The sequence below is a fragment of the Crocodylus porosus genome, unplaced genomic scaffold (genome assembly GCF_001723895.1).
Source record: "Crocodylus porosus isolate Cpor-Errol unplaced genomic scaffold, CroPor_comp1, whole genome shotgun sequence".
NCBI classification, from domain to species: Eukaryota; Metazoa; Chordata; order Crocodylia; family Crocodylidae; genus Crocodylus; species Crocodylus porosus.
This window is the reverse complement of record NW_017728931.1, coordinates 8617130-8633778: the sequence shown is the minus strand read 5'-3', so window position 1 is coordinate 8633778 and position 16649 is coordinate 8617130. Positions and strand designations below refer to the sequence as shown.

At 41.8% G+C, this 16649-nt stretch overlaps 1 protein-coding gene across 2 annotated transcripts in view; it reads left to right on the top strand.

Annotated features, from left to right (window-relative positions):
• Nucleotides 1-1170: 1170 nt before the first annotated feature.
• The window catches only part of RIMKLB (ribosomal modification protein rimK like family member B), a 79779-nt gene continuing 64300 nt past the window's right edge, over nt 1171-16649 (top strand). For both annotated transcript variants that reach the window (XM_019544149.1, XM_019544148.1), the window contains exons 1-2: nt 1171-1392; nt 9136-9357. In XM_019544149.1, the coding sequence (XP_019399694.1) occupies nt 9183-9357 (175 nt within the window). In that variant the 5' untranslated portion in view covers nt 1171-1392; nt 9136-9182. The remainder of the gene's footprint in view (nt 1393-9135; nt 9358-16649) is intronic.

Here is a 16649-nt window from a genome sequence, read left to right as displayed (position 1 = left end):
ACACACACACACACACACACACACCCTTGCATCATTCATCTCTGCGTATCCTGCTCCTGCCCCCAATCCACAGCCCTTGGCTAAGAGCCAGTCCCCCCAGCACACAGCCAGATAGCCAGTGCCTAGCCAAACAGCCTCTGTTCACACTCATGTGCTGAGTCCCCCCCATCACAATTAGGGGTGTCTCAATGGGGGGTGGGTTATATGTGCTTATTTTCCTGCTGCTGAGTCTCCTTGACACCCCCCCATCCCCTTGCACCAGGGGCCCCCTTCCTCTCTTTTGTTGTCTTTCCCACCTTCCACCCCACTGAATCAGTGCAGATGTTGGCTTCCTTGATGCCGCACTGAAAGCCGGCCCTTGCCCAACGCCACGCCACGCCACACCACGCCAGCATTCTTCTTTCCATGGTTCACGTTTGGTTCAGTCTGCTCCCAATGCCAGCGGATTTGGGGGGGGGCTGTGATTCCTTCAGAGGAACACGTTGCTCACTTTGCAGCACGCCTCTCCTCAGCTCCCCGTTTCCTTACTTGTCTTGGGATTCAGACATACAATGCTGAAAACAATTTTCTCAGGTTTTTAGAGAATAGGATTTTCTAGCTGTGTTACTTTAGAAGCACTGATTTTTTTTTCTCTCTCTAAACATGCTGCCATTATACATGCACATGCATGTAGTAAAGTGGTTCACATTTTAATTTTGTTTCCATTCTAAACACCCCAGTTTTGGGGGAAATGTCAGAACGTATGCTCTATAAACCATTTCCTGATTTTAAATGATTTTCCCCCCTCAGCAGAATGAGGTCCATGAGATCTTTTGGTTGTGTATCTTACCATTTTGTATTCATCACTCTGTTGTTCTCCTTGGAATCTAATTTCCTCTTTATTGGGTAAGGGTTTTTTGTGTTTAATATGAATCTTTCTCTGTCTCTGTAAGTGAAGGGGTTACTTCTGAGAAAACAGAGACACTGAGTGAGACTATTTTGCACAGACAATTCTGTTTCTACATCAGTCTGCTTACTCACCACCACCCTTCTTCCTGGGGGGAGGAGGAGTTGGGAGTCAGTTTTAACAATCCTTCATTCCTTCTTTCCCTGAACACACCTTGGTCTTTGGGGCATCAGCTAGTTATCACCCATTATAGGAACAGGCGAGCGTAATCCTCATCACCCCTTCATTTGCTTTGTGGGATCCACTACAGACATCTTCCCTCCTTTGGGGTGCAGAGCAGAGAGACACTGAGAGGACTTCATTTCCAGATTCTTCTCAGGAGGTACTAGAAAGACAGCATTTCAACTGAGAGAATTGAGATCAAAACAGCATTTGCTGAGGACACTGAAAGAAGCACCCATCTTTGGCATTCCTTCATCTCCCATTCTGTGCTCCCCAAATCTCTGGTAAGTCTCACCACATTCATTCATTCATTCCTTCCCTCATTCATTCACTGTGCTTTTCCCTTCCCTCCCCACTCTAGGAATTAGGAGAGGAGCATGCATAGAGATTAAGAGCAAGGTGGGGAAAAGGAGCTGGGGAAACTGACAGTATACACACAGATCAGGAAGGGTGGGGGGCTTTCACATACCCACACTGGAGGGGAACAAGGACAGGCATGCTGTCCTCAGAGAATGGGGGAAATTTATACCTTGCACACACCCGCACAGGCACAGTGAGGGAGGAGGCAGTATCTGAGAGGGTGTTTGGGGAGGGGAAAGAAAAGGTGATGCTGTGCAACTCAACCATCCCTTTGATCTTTCCTGTTGACCAATACCAGCGTTGTGAGGCAGGGAGGGGAGGGAATAGATTCCTTACAGAAGATCTGGAACTGGGGCGTGTGAGTAAGGGATTTTATCACCTAATCACAAGCATGAAGATAGATGAGGAAAGAAAAGGGGGTGGGGATATTTGTATCTGAGACTGAGAAGGGTTGCTAGTATCTTTACTGTCAATATGGAGGGGTTGAGCCAATGAAATCCATAGGGGAGGATGCAGTTGTGCATTTGCCCATCTGCAGGAGAGGGCATGCTGAGAAGGAATGAGGGTGAAGGCTAATGTTTTATGGTTTACCATCCTGCAGTCTGTTTTTCAGACATAGCACTTAATATGTTCTCTTCTCTATTGACTGCTGCAGTCTCTACAAATCTCAGAGGGGGAGTCTGTGTACTGAGGGGAGGAGAGGGGTGTGAATTCAGTGCATGTGCTTTGGGATCACCTTTTTACAGTGACAACCATGTGTAAAGGGAGGATGAATGGCATGCAGCAATAATGGACAAGACTATACTGCTGTTCAGGATACCTCAGCATTTATTCTATATCCTCTCTATCACTGTTTTATTTTTTAAAGTCTTTTATTCTCTCCAAAGCTCCATAAGTAGTTATATGCCATTAAAAACCTGCAACTAACTGCTCGGAATACCTGGGCCTGCTTTAGGGTTGTCAGGACCAGGATGAGTATTGTTTCAATTATTTATTTCAAAGTGGTTTTAAAGCAGTCATAATGAGCGATCAGTGTATTATTTTTGTTTTCTATGTATCTGTTTCTGCTTGGGTGTTCTTTTGATGTACAACTACTCGTGTTAGGTTTTTCATGGATATCTGTTACCTTGGTATCTTGCCTAGAAGGTTGGTTTTGATATTTCATTTTTCATGATTTTTTTTGTCAGTTTTCAGTTGCTGTTCTCACCATGACATAGGGATTGGTCATGTTTCTGTAATGTGCCCAGGTATTACTGTCTTCCATGTATAATGACTGCAAAATTCATTCAGAGGTTTTCCCACCAACATGGTGGATATTACTTGGCTAACAGCTCAACCCCATCTTGAAATTGGTGTTATAATTCTGTTCCGTCATGGACTGATGTCTCCTATATTGCAATTACAGTATCTTGAAAGCCTTTGGATCCTCTTATCTTGATGGGGCTTCCAAAACATGGTTGCAGAAATTGCTGTAATGGAATAAGTAAAGTTATGTTTTAAACCTATCCTACCCTCTCAAGCATCCGCTAATTCAAGAAGGAAATTAAAATTCTTGTCCCCACCCTAATAATGCAGTTCATAAACAAACAAAAAATAAGGATAGGTGTTTCACTATACAGTATAAATAAAAGAATGCAATTCTCTTTATAGTCAGGTGCATGGATAGGGTTTTTTTTCCTTGGTCAGCTGCTTCCCATACTGAGTGGCTTCTCCCACTTCCAGAATGTTGTTTGATTATCAGTATGACTTCAAAGTCAGAGCTGGGAATTTACTAAAAAGGTGGGAATAGATCTTGTCTTCCAGTCAATAGCTTTGCTTAAATCAGTGGAATTAGTTTGGATACATGCTGCTGTAAATGGCACTGGGATCTGACTCAAAACTAGGAAAGAGGTACTGCTGAGAGAGGCTAATGATAATTTTTTTTTGTTCTTAGCCTTACTGCAGACAGCAAGAATGTGCCACTACTCAGATTACTAAGGTGGCCAAATGACATGTAATCCTAATGTTGTGAAACCTCTGGATTTTGCATTCGGTATTCCTGGAGGGAGGAAATGGAGGGAACTCCCCTTGGGTTTTTTTTCCGTTTTTTTTAATGGAGATTTTTTGTGATAGTTGTACTTTAAGAGGATAGGGGTGTAGAACAATTTGCTAAATCATCCATTAGTTGAGAGGGAAATCATTACTAGTTTAGAATTGTTCAGTTTCTCATAGAAAATGGGTTTCTCAGTCCAGCACACATAGGATAACTTGCCGTACTATGTAAAAACTAAAGTACAGGTTACCATACTTGTCTACAAGAGCTCAAGCAGAAAAGACAAAGAATAGAGGTGTCCATGAAACCTAGGCTTCATCTTGGAGTTGGTTCCTTAACTGTAGGGCACAGATCAGTAGGCATATACTTGGTATACCCATTTTGGGGATAAAGAAATGTTTCCAGGGATTCTTCAGAGACCCAGTTTGATTAGCCTGTTTCCTCCTTATGCTTAGGTACTTAAACTGCCTCAGATCATGCAAGTTTTATTATACAGGCATGCCTCGGAGATATTGCGGGTTCGATTCCAGACCGCCGCAGTAAAGCGAGTCACACGAATTTTTTGGTTTCCCAGTGCATATAAAAGTTATGTTTACACTATTCTGTAGTCTATTAAGTGTGCAATAGCATTATGTCTAAAAAAACAATGTACATACCTTAATTAAAAAATACTTTATTGCTAAAAAATGCGAAGTGATCAAATGCTGTTGGAAAAATGGCGCCGATAGACTTGCTCGATGCAGGGTTGCCACAAACCTTCAATCTGTAAAAAATGCAATATCTGCGAAGTGCAATAAAGCGAAGCGCAATAAAACGAGGTATGCCTGTATAGAGTATTTGTAGGTAGCAGAGTGACAGTTAAGGAGTGCAGGAGAAGAGGTAAATGGGCAAAAAGTACTGGTATGTGGATGCCACAGTGAAAACTAACATCAGTAGTAGAGTGATGCCGCAGCTAAAGTTTCAGATGATGCTTTCATTTAATCTATAATCAAATTGCTGGAGGGTTTGTGATATTTATCCAAAGCAGATATGAGTGAGTGCAGGGATAGATGATTGGCATTTATCAGTACTTGTTTTTGCTGAGGCAGCAACCATGAGTCAAATCTCTGATGGATTTTTCTTGTTGTAGTCCTCACTTTTGGTCACCTAAATGATTTGAGGATCTGTTCAAAGATGGTTCTGAATTTTGCCATTATGGCTTAAGAGTAAAGGGGTTTCAGCCACTTCTGATTCCTAAGACTTTTTAAATATCTGCCCTCTGCCTTCTTGGCACACACCTGTTTTGGATTCTTTGCTCCTGTAGACACTGGGGGAAGTATTTAGCGCATACCCAGCATTGTCTTGGGCTACATCTCTGTTAGATTAAATATGGTGGAGTTGTCTTTGAGGAGGAGTTTAGGAAAGCACATTCTACTCAAAAGCTTAATGCTGTATGTAGCTGTTTTAAGGGAACATTTCCCCTTAAAAGGCCATGTTCTCAGGAACATAGGAGGGAACCTTGACATGTCCAGATTAATACAACAAATTGCTGTTTTTTTTAGCATATCCCCAATAATGAGAATTTTGACCATGGAAGATATTAATTAGATCTTGGAACTGCCATGTCTGGTCTGTCTTTTTGACAGGGAATTTGGCAAACAGGACCTTGGAGTCCTAGCCCCATTTATGATACTGCCTGCCCTTTGACTTTCTAAGCAAGTCAGTCATCTGTCCTCAGTTTCCCTGCCAAGAAAGTGAGGGTATTACCTACCTGATTCACAGTGGTGGGGGGAGGTCAATCTTAATTTTTATAAAATACGTTATTATTCTTAGATTGAAAGTGTTCTAGAATGTTTTATTCTAGGGAGACAGATATCTGCCCAAAGTGTTCCTGAAATGCCCTATAGTTTAATAAGTAGGTGGCAGTATCTAGATAACTTCTCTCTTTCATGGTCATGCTCCAGCTCCTTGTGATACTGTGTGGTGCAACAAAGGCTAAGAAAGGGATTATATTCTCCAGCTTCATTCTTGCTCTTCAGAAAAAGTCAAAGGGCAGCAAAACCAATGACTAGGAGAATTAATAGAACTTCTGCTCCTTCAGTAGGATGGAACTATGTTAGGAAGAAGAGACTTGAGAAAAAGAGAGCTAGAGGGAGCAGACCCTATGGTAATGGTAGAGAAATTGAAGGGTATTTTGTTGGTAAGGAAGACTAGTAGTGTAGGAGAGAATTCAAATTTGTTCCCTTACACCAGTGTCAAAACCAGTGGTAAAAGATGCACATGTGTGGAATCTGTAAGGGCTTTTGGTTGACCTGGTCTTAAAATAAAAATGTTTCTCTGGGATGTTCTTAATATTTCATGGTTGGTCTTAAAATGAGGCAGGCTGGCCTTTTTCAAGCAGGTAGCATGCTTTTGAAAAGGAACAGTAGGTGATGCTCTTCTGTCTTTCCTTAATAGTAAGGAGCTGTTTGTAGAGAGCATAAAGGGGGTCAAATAACCTAAAACCTTCTAAGTTTGGCTCTTCCTGAACATCTTACTGTTGGTAATAGTAAAGCTCAAACATCCTCTTCCACTTCATTCTTAACTTTATGCAAAGAGAGCTGTGATAACCTAGCCAGAGGGGAAAAAAAACTACTCAGAATCTGATGCAAGAGAGGAAAGTGGGTAGGGTCAAATTCCCAGCCAGGGTAAGCTCAGCTTTCCCTTCTCTCGTGTTTAGAAAGCAGCAGAGTCTTAGTGCTCAGGACCCAGTTTTTTATCCTTGTATTGGCCTCTCCCTACTAGGAGTGTAAAACTGGAAATGTTTCTCTTGCAAACTTCACTCCGCAGCTGAAAGGAGAAAGCATTCCATTTCCTACTTCAAACATGAACATTTTAGTTGCTGTAGGGAATAGGTACTACCCTATTTGCTTCTGGGTTTTATTGTTTTTTTTTCCCCTTTCATCTGAATAAAGAGGTAGAAGAGGTGATCCTGTTGCTGCTTTTAAGTTTCTGAAGCACTAGGAGCAGCGCAATGTTGATATGATCTTTGACAGTTACTTGCTGCCAAAATAGCAGGAGTGAATATGACCGTTCTTTTAATTTGATTCTTGTACTGTTTAACATAGCTTTAAGTAGCAGCAGAGAGCAAAAACTTTAATTTTAAAGTATTTTATATAATTTGTTTTTATGGTTGCCCCTCCCAAAACAGTTCTGAATATAATTTGAAGTAGGTTCTCTCTACTGAAGAACTGCCTGCCTGCATGTGGAATTTGTTTAGAGGTTAGATTTATTTTAGTCTAGCCTTCTATATGTAGAGCCTAGACTGCTGCAGTGGGCTTTATGTCGGACTGCCCTTGACCATTTGGAACCTGGTGCAGAAGGGGGCAGCTCACCTGATGGAGTTGGTCAGGCAGAAGTGCACTGCTTCAGAGTCTGCATTGATTCTAGTTGCTTTTTGGATGCAATTCATCATGCTAACTTTTGACCTGCAGGGCTGTAAACTACTGGTTCTTGACCTCAATACATTCAAGGGACCCGTCAGAAAATGCCAGCTCTTAATTGTCACTTGTTTTTTGACTGTAGAAGGATAAAGCAATTCTGTTGCAAAGAACACAGAAAGACCATAGCAGGTCCAAATATTTTTGACAATATGGATTCCTATTTGAAATCTCTGCACTTATCTTGTGAATCATGCGTACGTGTTTGCACATCCAAAAGTACTAGTATTGTGTGGCATCCTTGAAAGGATCTCATGGCACCCTTACCAAGAATCACTGCCTTGAACAGTCTTGGCCCTACATACACCTTCTCTCTTGTGCCCTATCTCAATCCGTAAGATCAGCTGAGAGCACCTTCCTACAATTATTATCTGCAAGGGATCTTGAAAGGTCCCTTCCAGCCCTTACAATCTATGAATCTGAATGCCAAATTTACTTGGTGAAAACACGTGGAAGATAATTCTCCGAAGTAGCTTCTTTGCTCTGGAACTCTGTGCCTCTTGTGGCCTGTCAGAGTCTGAGCCTAGACATGTTTCAAGTGCTGTAAGATCTTTTATTTAGGCAGGCATTTAAGAAACAAGGTTATGTTGATCTACTGTTCGGGAAGTCCTTGCTTGTTTTTCGTAAGTAATTTTGTAAGCCACCCTCTACTTTTTGGAAAAATACCATATAACTCTAATAAATGAATTAAAATACATTTTGTCTTGTTACATCCATTAATCTACCACTGCTTGTGTGTTTCTAGTATGGTCAAGCAAAGTGGCTACTTGTACCAGCAGATTAACTTCTGCTTGAAACCCGTGTTGACAGTGATGATGTTGTCAGTGTTAGCGGTTTATGCCAGTGCAGCTACACTTATGTAGCTGATCAGTGACAAGTGTAAGTGGACCGAATCTATAGTTTAAGTCTGCAGATGGGCTGCTCCAGTATTTTCAAGAATTCCTTTCCCTAACACATGCTCTGTCCTAGATGTTGGGGAAAATTTACATAATAGGAACAAGTTGTTGTTTGTTTGGTGGGGTTTTTTTGTTTGCATAATAGTCTTTCTTGGACATGTTAGAGGCTTTTTTTGTAAGCAGATGGCAAATGTACCATGTCAGAAACTAGAGACTAAAGTTCTCTGTATAGTCAAAGCAAGGAAGCAGTAACAGTGTACATCTGTACTTCCTTAGCTGTAATCTCCACTAACAGTGTTCATGCTATAATTTACAATTTTTGTATGTGGGAGATGGAAGTCCACGGGTGTTTTCCATGTATAAGGAAGAGATGGTTTTGTGACAAAGGAACTGAACTGGTACTTGGAGTTGATTTTCCTGTAAGCTGAATCTATGATCTTGAACAAGTCATTTAATTTTTTGCCTTTGCTTTCCATGAATAAATTGGGACAATACTTTGAGTTTTATGGATACCCCAATTGTAATAGATCTGTCCTGGGCGTACTGCTTGCACTAGAGTAGTGGTTTTCAACCTGTTTTCACTTGTAAACTCCTAAAAAATTTGACTGAAGGTGCAGACCCCAAGTGTGGGTATTCACATACTTTTGATCACAGTTATCTTTCGTAGACCCCTTAGACATAGTATGCAGACCCCCAGGGATCCATGGACTACAGGTTGCAAACCACTGCACTAGAGCTTTGATTGAAGACCCAGAACTTGTTTCACAGGTTACCAGGCAATCACTTAGTGAAAATACTTTGTTACTACTATTCTTACATCTGTTACTGATTGGCCTTTGTACTGTTCCTCTGTGAATCAAGTTATACATTTTTATGCTGAAAGGACAGCTGCGTGTAGAGCAATAGTTTTCAACATTTTTAGACTCAAGGCATCCCCTGGAAAATGCCAGCATTTAGCTGTTACTTGTGTCTTAATGATGGAAAAACAATAGCACGATTCTCTCTGTTGCAGAGAACTTGGAGCACAAGATTGGAATGTTTTTGATGCTTTAGATTCCTATTTGAACTCTGGGTTTATGCTGCAAATCAGACATATGAGTTCGCACATTTAGTGTTTCATGGTACCCCAGGACACTTTTAAAAGGATCTCAAGCCTCCTTGGTTGGGAATCAGTGGTATAGAGGGAAAAGGTTAGAGGCTGAAGGAGAGCTGAGGACAGAACCTTTTTACACTAACATGTTTGGGTTTGTTTGTTTTTTTTTTACCTTCTTTATTATCTAGAAGCTTCATTGAAAAGAAACCCCGGAGGTTGCAAGACCTAGTCCAAGATGTGCAGCTCAGTTGCTCCCAGGCTGTGGTTTTTAACAGACCGTCGCATCAGAGAAGACTACCCTCAGCAGGAGATCCTGAGGGCGCTCAAGGCTAAGTGCTGTGAAGAGGAACTAGACTTTCGGGCCTTGGTGATGGATGAAGTAGTACTGACCATTGAAGATGGGAACCTTGGTGAGAATTAGCTTAGTTTGGGGGCCAGGCGGGTATCTATTAAGCAAGACTGTTGCAGTTCATGATCACCCCTGTTTTAAGATTGTGTATGTGTGTACATGCATACACATGCCAGCACATCATATTGAATCTAAATTAATAGGGATATCAGTCACTTCTGATACCTGATTGTGCTTATATCTAAGGTGATCTTTAAATAGAAATTGTTGATTTTTGTGAACCTGCATTTGGACTACGTTGGTCCTTCAGTTGTAGAATTAGGGGAAGGAGACTGTCCTTTGAGAGTCATATTCAATCCAATTTCTGCATTTTTGGCAGGTTCACCATACTGTATTGAGGGGTTCTCTGTGTGTGGTATGAGATTAATCATATTTAGGGTGTCCGGATAGAACAAGTGACTCTTTTCATTTTGTGTTCATTCTGTAAGCGCAGATGGTTTGTGTTTTAGATGGGAGTTCTGAGGAAAATGCACTAAGGTTTATTTTCAGGCTAGGTACTTATTCCAGTTAAATATTCAAGTGAGTCTTGAGGTACAGCAAACAAAATGAAAGGGAATTTCACTTATCAATATAACCTGTCAGGAGTCTGGAAGGAGAACTTGAGATGACTAAAGCCTGTCTTCTTAAAATATGCGATGGGCGTACATATCCCAATGGAAAGATGTCTGGAATAGAGTGAGCAGCAAGGAAATTATGTTTTAAAAAAAACCCCAACACATTTATGTACAATATTCATGATCATGATCTTCCCAACATGTTTATTGTTGTTTTTTTCCTGCCCATTTTTAAGAGTTAATTTGGCTCCTTGGTTTGTGCCTTTGTAATTTGGTTGGGAGATGGTCCTGGAGTTGGCAAAGGCTTGTCCCTGAGCATGTTCCCAAAGTGTCTCCTTGTATCTTGCTAAAGCAGCTACATGTACTTTTGAAAAATCGGGCTGGAAGGGAACACTTGGAAGTCATTCAATCCAGTACCTTGTTCAAGTTAGGATCAGCCCCATTTAAACCATCTCATTCAAGTGTTTGTCTATCTTGCACTTAAGTGCATTCACTGATGTAGATTCCAGGACCTCAGTAATTGTTCTAGGCTACTTGCAGATGGTGGGGGGGAGGGGGGAAGAATGTGTTTTACTGGAAGAAGCAGTGTGTTAGTTTGACCTGGCTCTGCAGCATCTATATAGATTGGATGCTTTAGTGGGCCTTTTTTGGTGCTTTCATCTAATAGCTGATTCAATCAGCTATTAGAGGTAAGTGCCAAAAAAGGCCCACTAAACCACCCAATCTATACAGACACTGCACAGCTGGGTTGAACTAATGTGTTGCCTTTTCTGGGCATAAGCATGCTGAATTTAAAATAAAGCACTTTTTTGTTTTGTTTTGATTTTCCATGTCTGCAAGCACCCCAACTGCTTAACCATCCTTTCAGGTAGAAAGGTTTGTCTAGTATTGCCCATAACTTTTTCCTTGTTGCAATTTAAAACCAATGTTGTTCATTATGTTCCCCATAGACACAGAATAGCCAGTCATCATCCTCTTTATAACACCCCTTCTTGTATATGAAGATTATTGTCAAATAACCTGTCAGTCATTTTTTTTCTCCAACCTAAATAATCCCAGTTTTTTCAATGTTTTTCTTTGTATGTGATCTAATCTCTGATCCTTGATAATGGCTTCTCTTCTTTCCCAACCCTTCCGACTTTTTCTACCCTGTATGTACTCAGTTTGAAGGGTAAAAACCTCACCAACCTTGAGGTGGCATTAGACTTTTCAGTGGGGCTTCAGGTAGAAGTTAAGGTGTGGATCTCTTCTTTCTCCCCATCTATGCATGTAATAGCTTATTCCACTGATGCATAGATAATTTAGCCAAGTATGGTCTCCACAGCCTGGAGTGCTGATCAGTTGAAAACCACCTATGCATCCTTGACACAATCTGTTATTGCTGTTCACCATTTAGTGCTCCCTTAATGGACAATTTAGGATAAGAAAGAGAGGAAAGAGAAGGAAAGCTACATTATTATGCAATGTAGAGCACTGCTACTGAAGGTAAAAGAATGAGAAAGTAGAGATGTAGAGAAATAGGAAAAATGGCATGAAGGAAGCAAATAAAAAAAAGAAGAAATTCAGTGAAGATTTAAAAAAATTATTTACTCTGTACAAAATGTCTGCATAAGTATACCATAATGTCCACTGAGCATCTTTAAGGGAGTGGGATGGCATGTTCTTGAGGGGTGGGAATTGAAATTTGCTATGGCCTGTCTTAGCTGGGTAGGCTATCAGCCTTGCTTTTATCTCAAGTCAACCAAGGTTCTGTCTCCTGAACTTTCTTCTCTCTTGCTTGTTTTTGTGGTTGCTCCTTTGTACTGATCCAAATCTGTGGTCAGCACACAGGCAAAATGGATCTGTTTCTTCCAGTCTTACTTCTTTCTCTCTCTTGTAAAATGTTTCATGTAACCTAGGAGGTTACACTAAAACAGAAGCCAGGAGATTATTATTTCTGTCCTGACTGCTATACAGTGAAATGCCCAGAATTATTGAACAAGATCTCACTCCACACAGAGAAGTTACAGAAGCTTATTCTGGTGAAACAGAAATTAGAATTCCAATATCTGAATGTGGTAAACTCAAGCTCCTTCATTTAGCTATGTGTCTCCCAAAAAGATTGTTTCAGTATTTGTGCCTGTTTATGTTGTTAAATGGAGTAAATGTGCAGGTTTACCCATTTCTGGTTTGAAGGTGACTCGTGTATAATGTCCCAACTAAGATTTGTCTTTTAACTGGGATGATAGTTTATGGTTCCACATTTCCAAATGAAAATCTCTCTCTCTCTCTCTCTGTCTCATGTTAGATTTGCAAAATATGAAATAGTAGAATTAAGGTTGGAAGTCTGATATTTTGTCAGTGATACACCTGGGTTGGAAATTCAGAGTCAAATTAGTGACAGGTGAGATTAAAAGTGTAGAGTGGCTAATAACAGTAGTATAAAGTTAGCTACTTGTATCTTCTGAGAAACAGTGACTAGGAAGAGGGTATTCAGTGTAATTGTATAGCAGGAAACAAAAAAACTGATACAAAGAAATACTTTGTGTAACTGTTATGTATGACCCCTGGATCTTGTTGATACAATGCAATCACTGAGGACAAGCACTTAAAAGAAATCAAATTGGATTGTAGGTTTATATCAAAATTGAGAGCATGTGAAACAACTGTAAGTAAAGCATTGATTTTTGTTTATTTTGTTTTGTTTTTCTGTTAAGCTTGGAAGGGGTGGAAACCTCCATGAGTCGAGGCATAAATCAGATATGATTTGGTTGAGATTATTCTTCCCATAGGAAGAATTCCTTTCTGTCTTCCAACCTGAGGGTTCTTGTACCTTGGGCACTATTGGTGATAGGGTATGAAGTTTTCTATGATAGGAGGACTGCTTTTCTGATATGGTCAGTATGGTACTTCTGTCTAGAATATATTAGAAGTAAATAAGATGAACTTAAGCAAAGACTTGAGACTAAATATTAGAAAGTATGTCCTAACAGTAAGAATTCTGTTTGGCCTTGGGAAAACTAATAGAGGTACACCAATATATCAGTCCACATAACATCAGCACCGATAAAAGGAAAATTGTCATTATCAGCAATTGGCTTTTTTTGACTGGAGTAGCCAATAATGTCACTGATAAATGCTGTGTGCAGGCATGTAGCTGCAGCATACATGTGGCCAGGAATGCAGCCCAGAGCAGCTGCCTGCTAAGTCTGTGGGGAGGAAGGGGTGTAGGAGGGACAAGATCAAGGTCCCCATGGTGAGGGAGGGAGTGGAGCTGGGGCAGGGGCTGCCCAGCTGGGGTAGGGCACAGGACGGAGCTGCAGGTGGCTCATCTGGGTGGTGGGAAGGAGTTGGCTCCTGCCACTGCACACACTCCCAGGGGAGGCGGGGGTATGTGCCCCCCTGCATTTGTATGTGGGTTAAGGGTGGGCTGCTTGCTGCAAGCTTGGGGCTGGGGACTGTGCCAGCCTCTTCCCAGCATGGGGGCTGGGCCGAGGCTGTGCTTGGGTTGGGTGGGGTGGGGCAGGCAGCAGTGGCACTGGAAGTGGGGCTATGGGGTGGGCTACAGCAACTCCAGAATTCACTGTAGCCCCCTCCCAGTGTCGCTGCCTGCCCCATCTCTGCCCACACTGAGTGTAGCCCCCAGTCCCACCCAGTGAGAAGAGGCTGGTGCAGCCTCTGGCTCTGAGCCTGCAGTGGGCAGCCTGCCCTCGGTCCATGTACAAATTTGGGGGGCACATGCAGGGTTGCACACAAGAATGGGGAGCCACCACCTCCCCCCATCCTTCCTGCGCCCCCCTGATGAGCTGCCAGCAGCTTTGTCCCATGCCCCGCCCTGCCCCAGCTGGGCAGGCCCTGCCCCAGTCCCACTCCCTCCCTCACTATGGGGGCCTTGATCTGGCCCCCTACCCCCACCTCTTCCCCCCACAGACCTGCCAGCCGGATGCTGCTTTCCAAGCTGCTCAGCTGCATAGTGGCTATCAGATCAGTATTGTCCAATATGGCTGTTTAATAATCAGTCATTGGTATCGGCCAAAAAAATCTATTGGTGCACCCCTAAAAACGATTCCATGGCCTGTGGTAGAAAGGAGAGAGAGATTCTGTTGTTTGGGCCACCTTTAAACTAAGCTAAACTGGACAGTAGACTGTATGGAACACAGTGCTATGAGAGGAAGCGGGCAGTGGACAAGATACACCCTTATGGTTGTCTCCTCAAGTAAAGTTTGTTTGCTTGTTTTTTTGTGAGAGGGAGAAATGGAGTGCAAAGCATAACTGCTGCTCAGGGTAGCTGTAATGAGCTCTAGACTACTCCTCGAATCCCCCCATTATATTTATAGCACATTCATCTTTAAGGGTTGTGCTCTCTAATTATCAGTACTATCAGCTCGTCTTTTGGGGGTGCCAGTTCCTTCTTGCTTGTTGATGCTTGCTGGGGAGGTGTGGAGGCTGGTTGCAACACAAGACTCTTTCATAATCAGGAACAACTACTGAACTGAATGAACCTTGAGTGTCCTAAATATTGTTGAAGGTGAAAGTTGTTTGTTTGTTTTTTTCATAGGATTTCCTGGGCTTCTATACTGGGAATTCAAAAGCAAACAAACTGCCTAAAAGACTATAGGAAGAAATTACACTAATGTGGGTGCATAAAGGAGAATATCTGAACTGTGATCAACGGGCCTGTTTGTTGTCTGTTGGATGACATCTGAAAACTGGATAATGATTCTGGTTTTGTTTTATTTGTCAGGGAGAAGTTAATGAGAGAAAAGTTGAAATGTTCCCTGTCTGCAGTTAATGGGGATTCCTGGTCTAGTCACTCATTTTTTTGGTAACTAAGACCTATAATGATGAGACTGCAGTTCATTGCAGGTCTCTGACCTAGCTCTCAGCCACATCGTAGGAGCTAATTCATTTTCTATCATGAGATCTGTCCCTTGTTCAGCCACTGACTTGGAAACCAGTTAGATGTAGCTGAGATCTTGTCTCATTAAGCTCCTGGGTGACAGCCAAACATGGCAATGGGAGTGAAAGAACTAGGATGTTGGGGTCATTTCTGCAGGATAAAAAGGAGCTAAAAGAAATTCAAAACTAGAATGATGAGTGTTGCCTTCACCAAAACATAACGAGTGTGCTTGGATCAACTCGATCTATTGTTGAAAAGGGTTTTAATGTAATTTTAAAATGGTCCTTCTAAAAATTGTAAGAGCCACCCCTAAATCATCCATCATAGGTATCTTTTTTTCTGATTCGCTTTCAGCCGCCTCTTTTTTTTCTAGCTGCTTACCTTTTGCTTGCTTCAGCATCCTCCTGGTATTTGTTAGTCCAACAGTACTGTTCTGTTTGAGAGCCTTCCCTGCAGTTTGCAGGAAATGGCTCTGGGAGTGATCGAACAGAGGCCAGCGGCCTTGGCGATGTGCCTTGCTCAGCACTGCAGAATTGACCTATCTCCTGTTGTTTGCTGCTGGCAGCAGCATCCAACACAAGCTGATTCCCTGACAGTGGGGAGGTTGCAACTCTACAGTAGAGGCTGGTTTATTAAAAATTGTACTGAGTACAGAGTACTCAAAACCAAATAGAAAGCAAATCTCTTTGGTGCTGGTGGGAGGTGATACAGTGGGAGCCTCTTAAAACTGACAAGCTCTTTTTTCTGATCCTGAACAGGGAAAGTACAAATGTTTGGGTGTTGCTTTCCTGTCAGCCGAAGTACCTCAGCTTTGAGCTGATGGGGCCATCCTCGGGATAAAAAACAAGGTTAACCTGTGAGCTTTTTCAGTTCTGCATTTCTCTGTATGTTGCCAGCAGTGCTTAGTTAGACATCCATCAGTTCAAATGATACTGTCCTGCTTCTTCAACTCCATTTCCTCAGTAGTCCATTTCATGCAGGCCACCAAACCATAGTGAGATTGGACTGACTTTTCTTTCTGCCAGGCTGAGTTGAATTTGAACTGGTGTTGGATTGAACTCTGTTTATATTCTGAAAAAAGTAAAAACTTGTTTTAAATGCCAATGTTATTCAGAATTATGTACAAGATTCAAGTATAAAACCAGTACTTGAGAATTGCTTTGTTCTTTTACCTGTGTGTAGTAAGAGCTGGTGTTGATTTTCCACGCCCCCTCCCCCAGTAATGATCTTCCAAAATCTGATAATTAGCCAAAAGCTGTACTGTGGTGGGGTACAATTCCTTGTAGCCTGGTATGTCAACAGTAGTACAAAAAACCTGCAACCACTGACTTGGGTCTTGATAGTTTAAAAAGTCCTCTCTCTTTATCTTCTAGCACTAAGTTTTATCCCACTAATTCATGTCCTTTATGTTCCCTAATCTTAATCAAGAACTTGTCAAGCTGTTTTTTGTTAAATGTCAGGGTACTATTTTCATGAGTCGGTGATTATGGAGCTGTGTGGAAGCTTAAAATTATGCAGTAGCCACAGCACGGACTGCCTAGATTTCAGGGTGTCCCTGGTCAAAGAAGCTGCAGTTTGGACTTTTCCATGATTGTCTCAGGGAAATGTTTTAATAGCTGCCAAATGCTGCAGGTACAGTTGTTGTTTCTTTGCATGCTTTCAGTCACGTGGCATCCAAAATATACTTTATCATGCTGAATCCATGGGCAAGGGAAGTATAATCTATTGCCAGAGCATTGCTGTGGTTGGCTGCTGCTTTACCTGCAGGAATTGTTGCTCTTAAGTGAGCAGTGACTCTTTTAAGTGATTCACTCAGTTTTTCTCATCTGTTAAAAGGGCCAAAGAATTTATTTACCACCC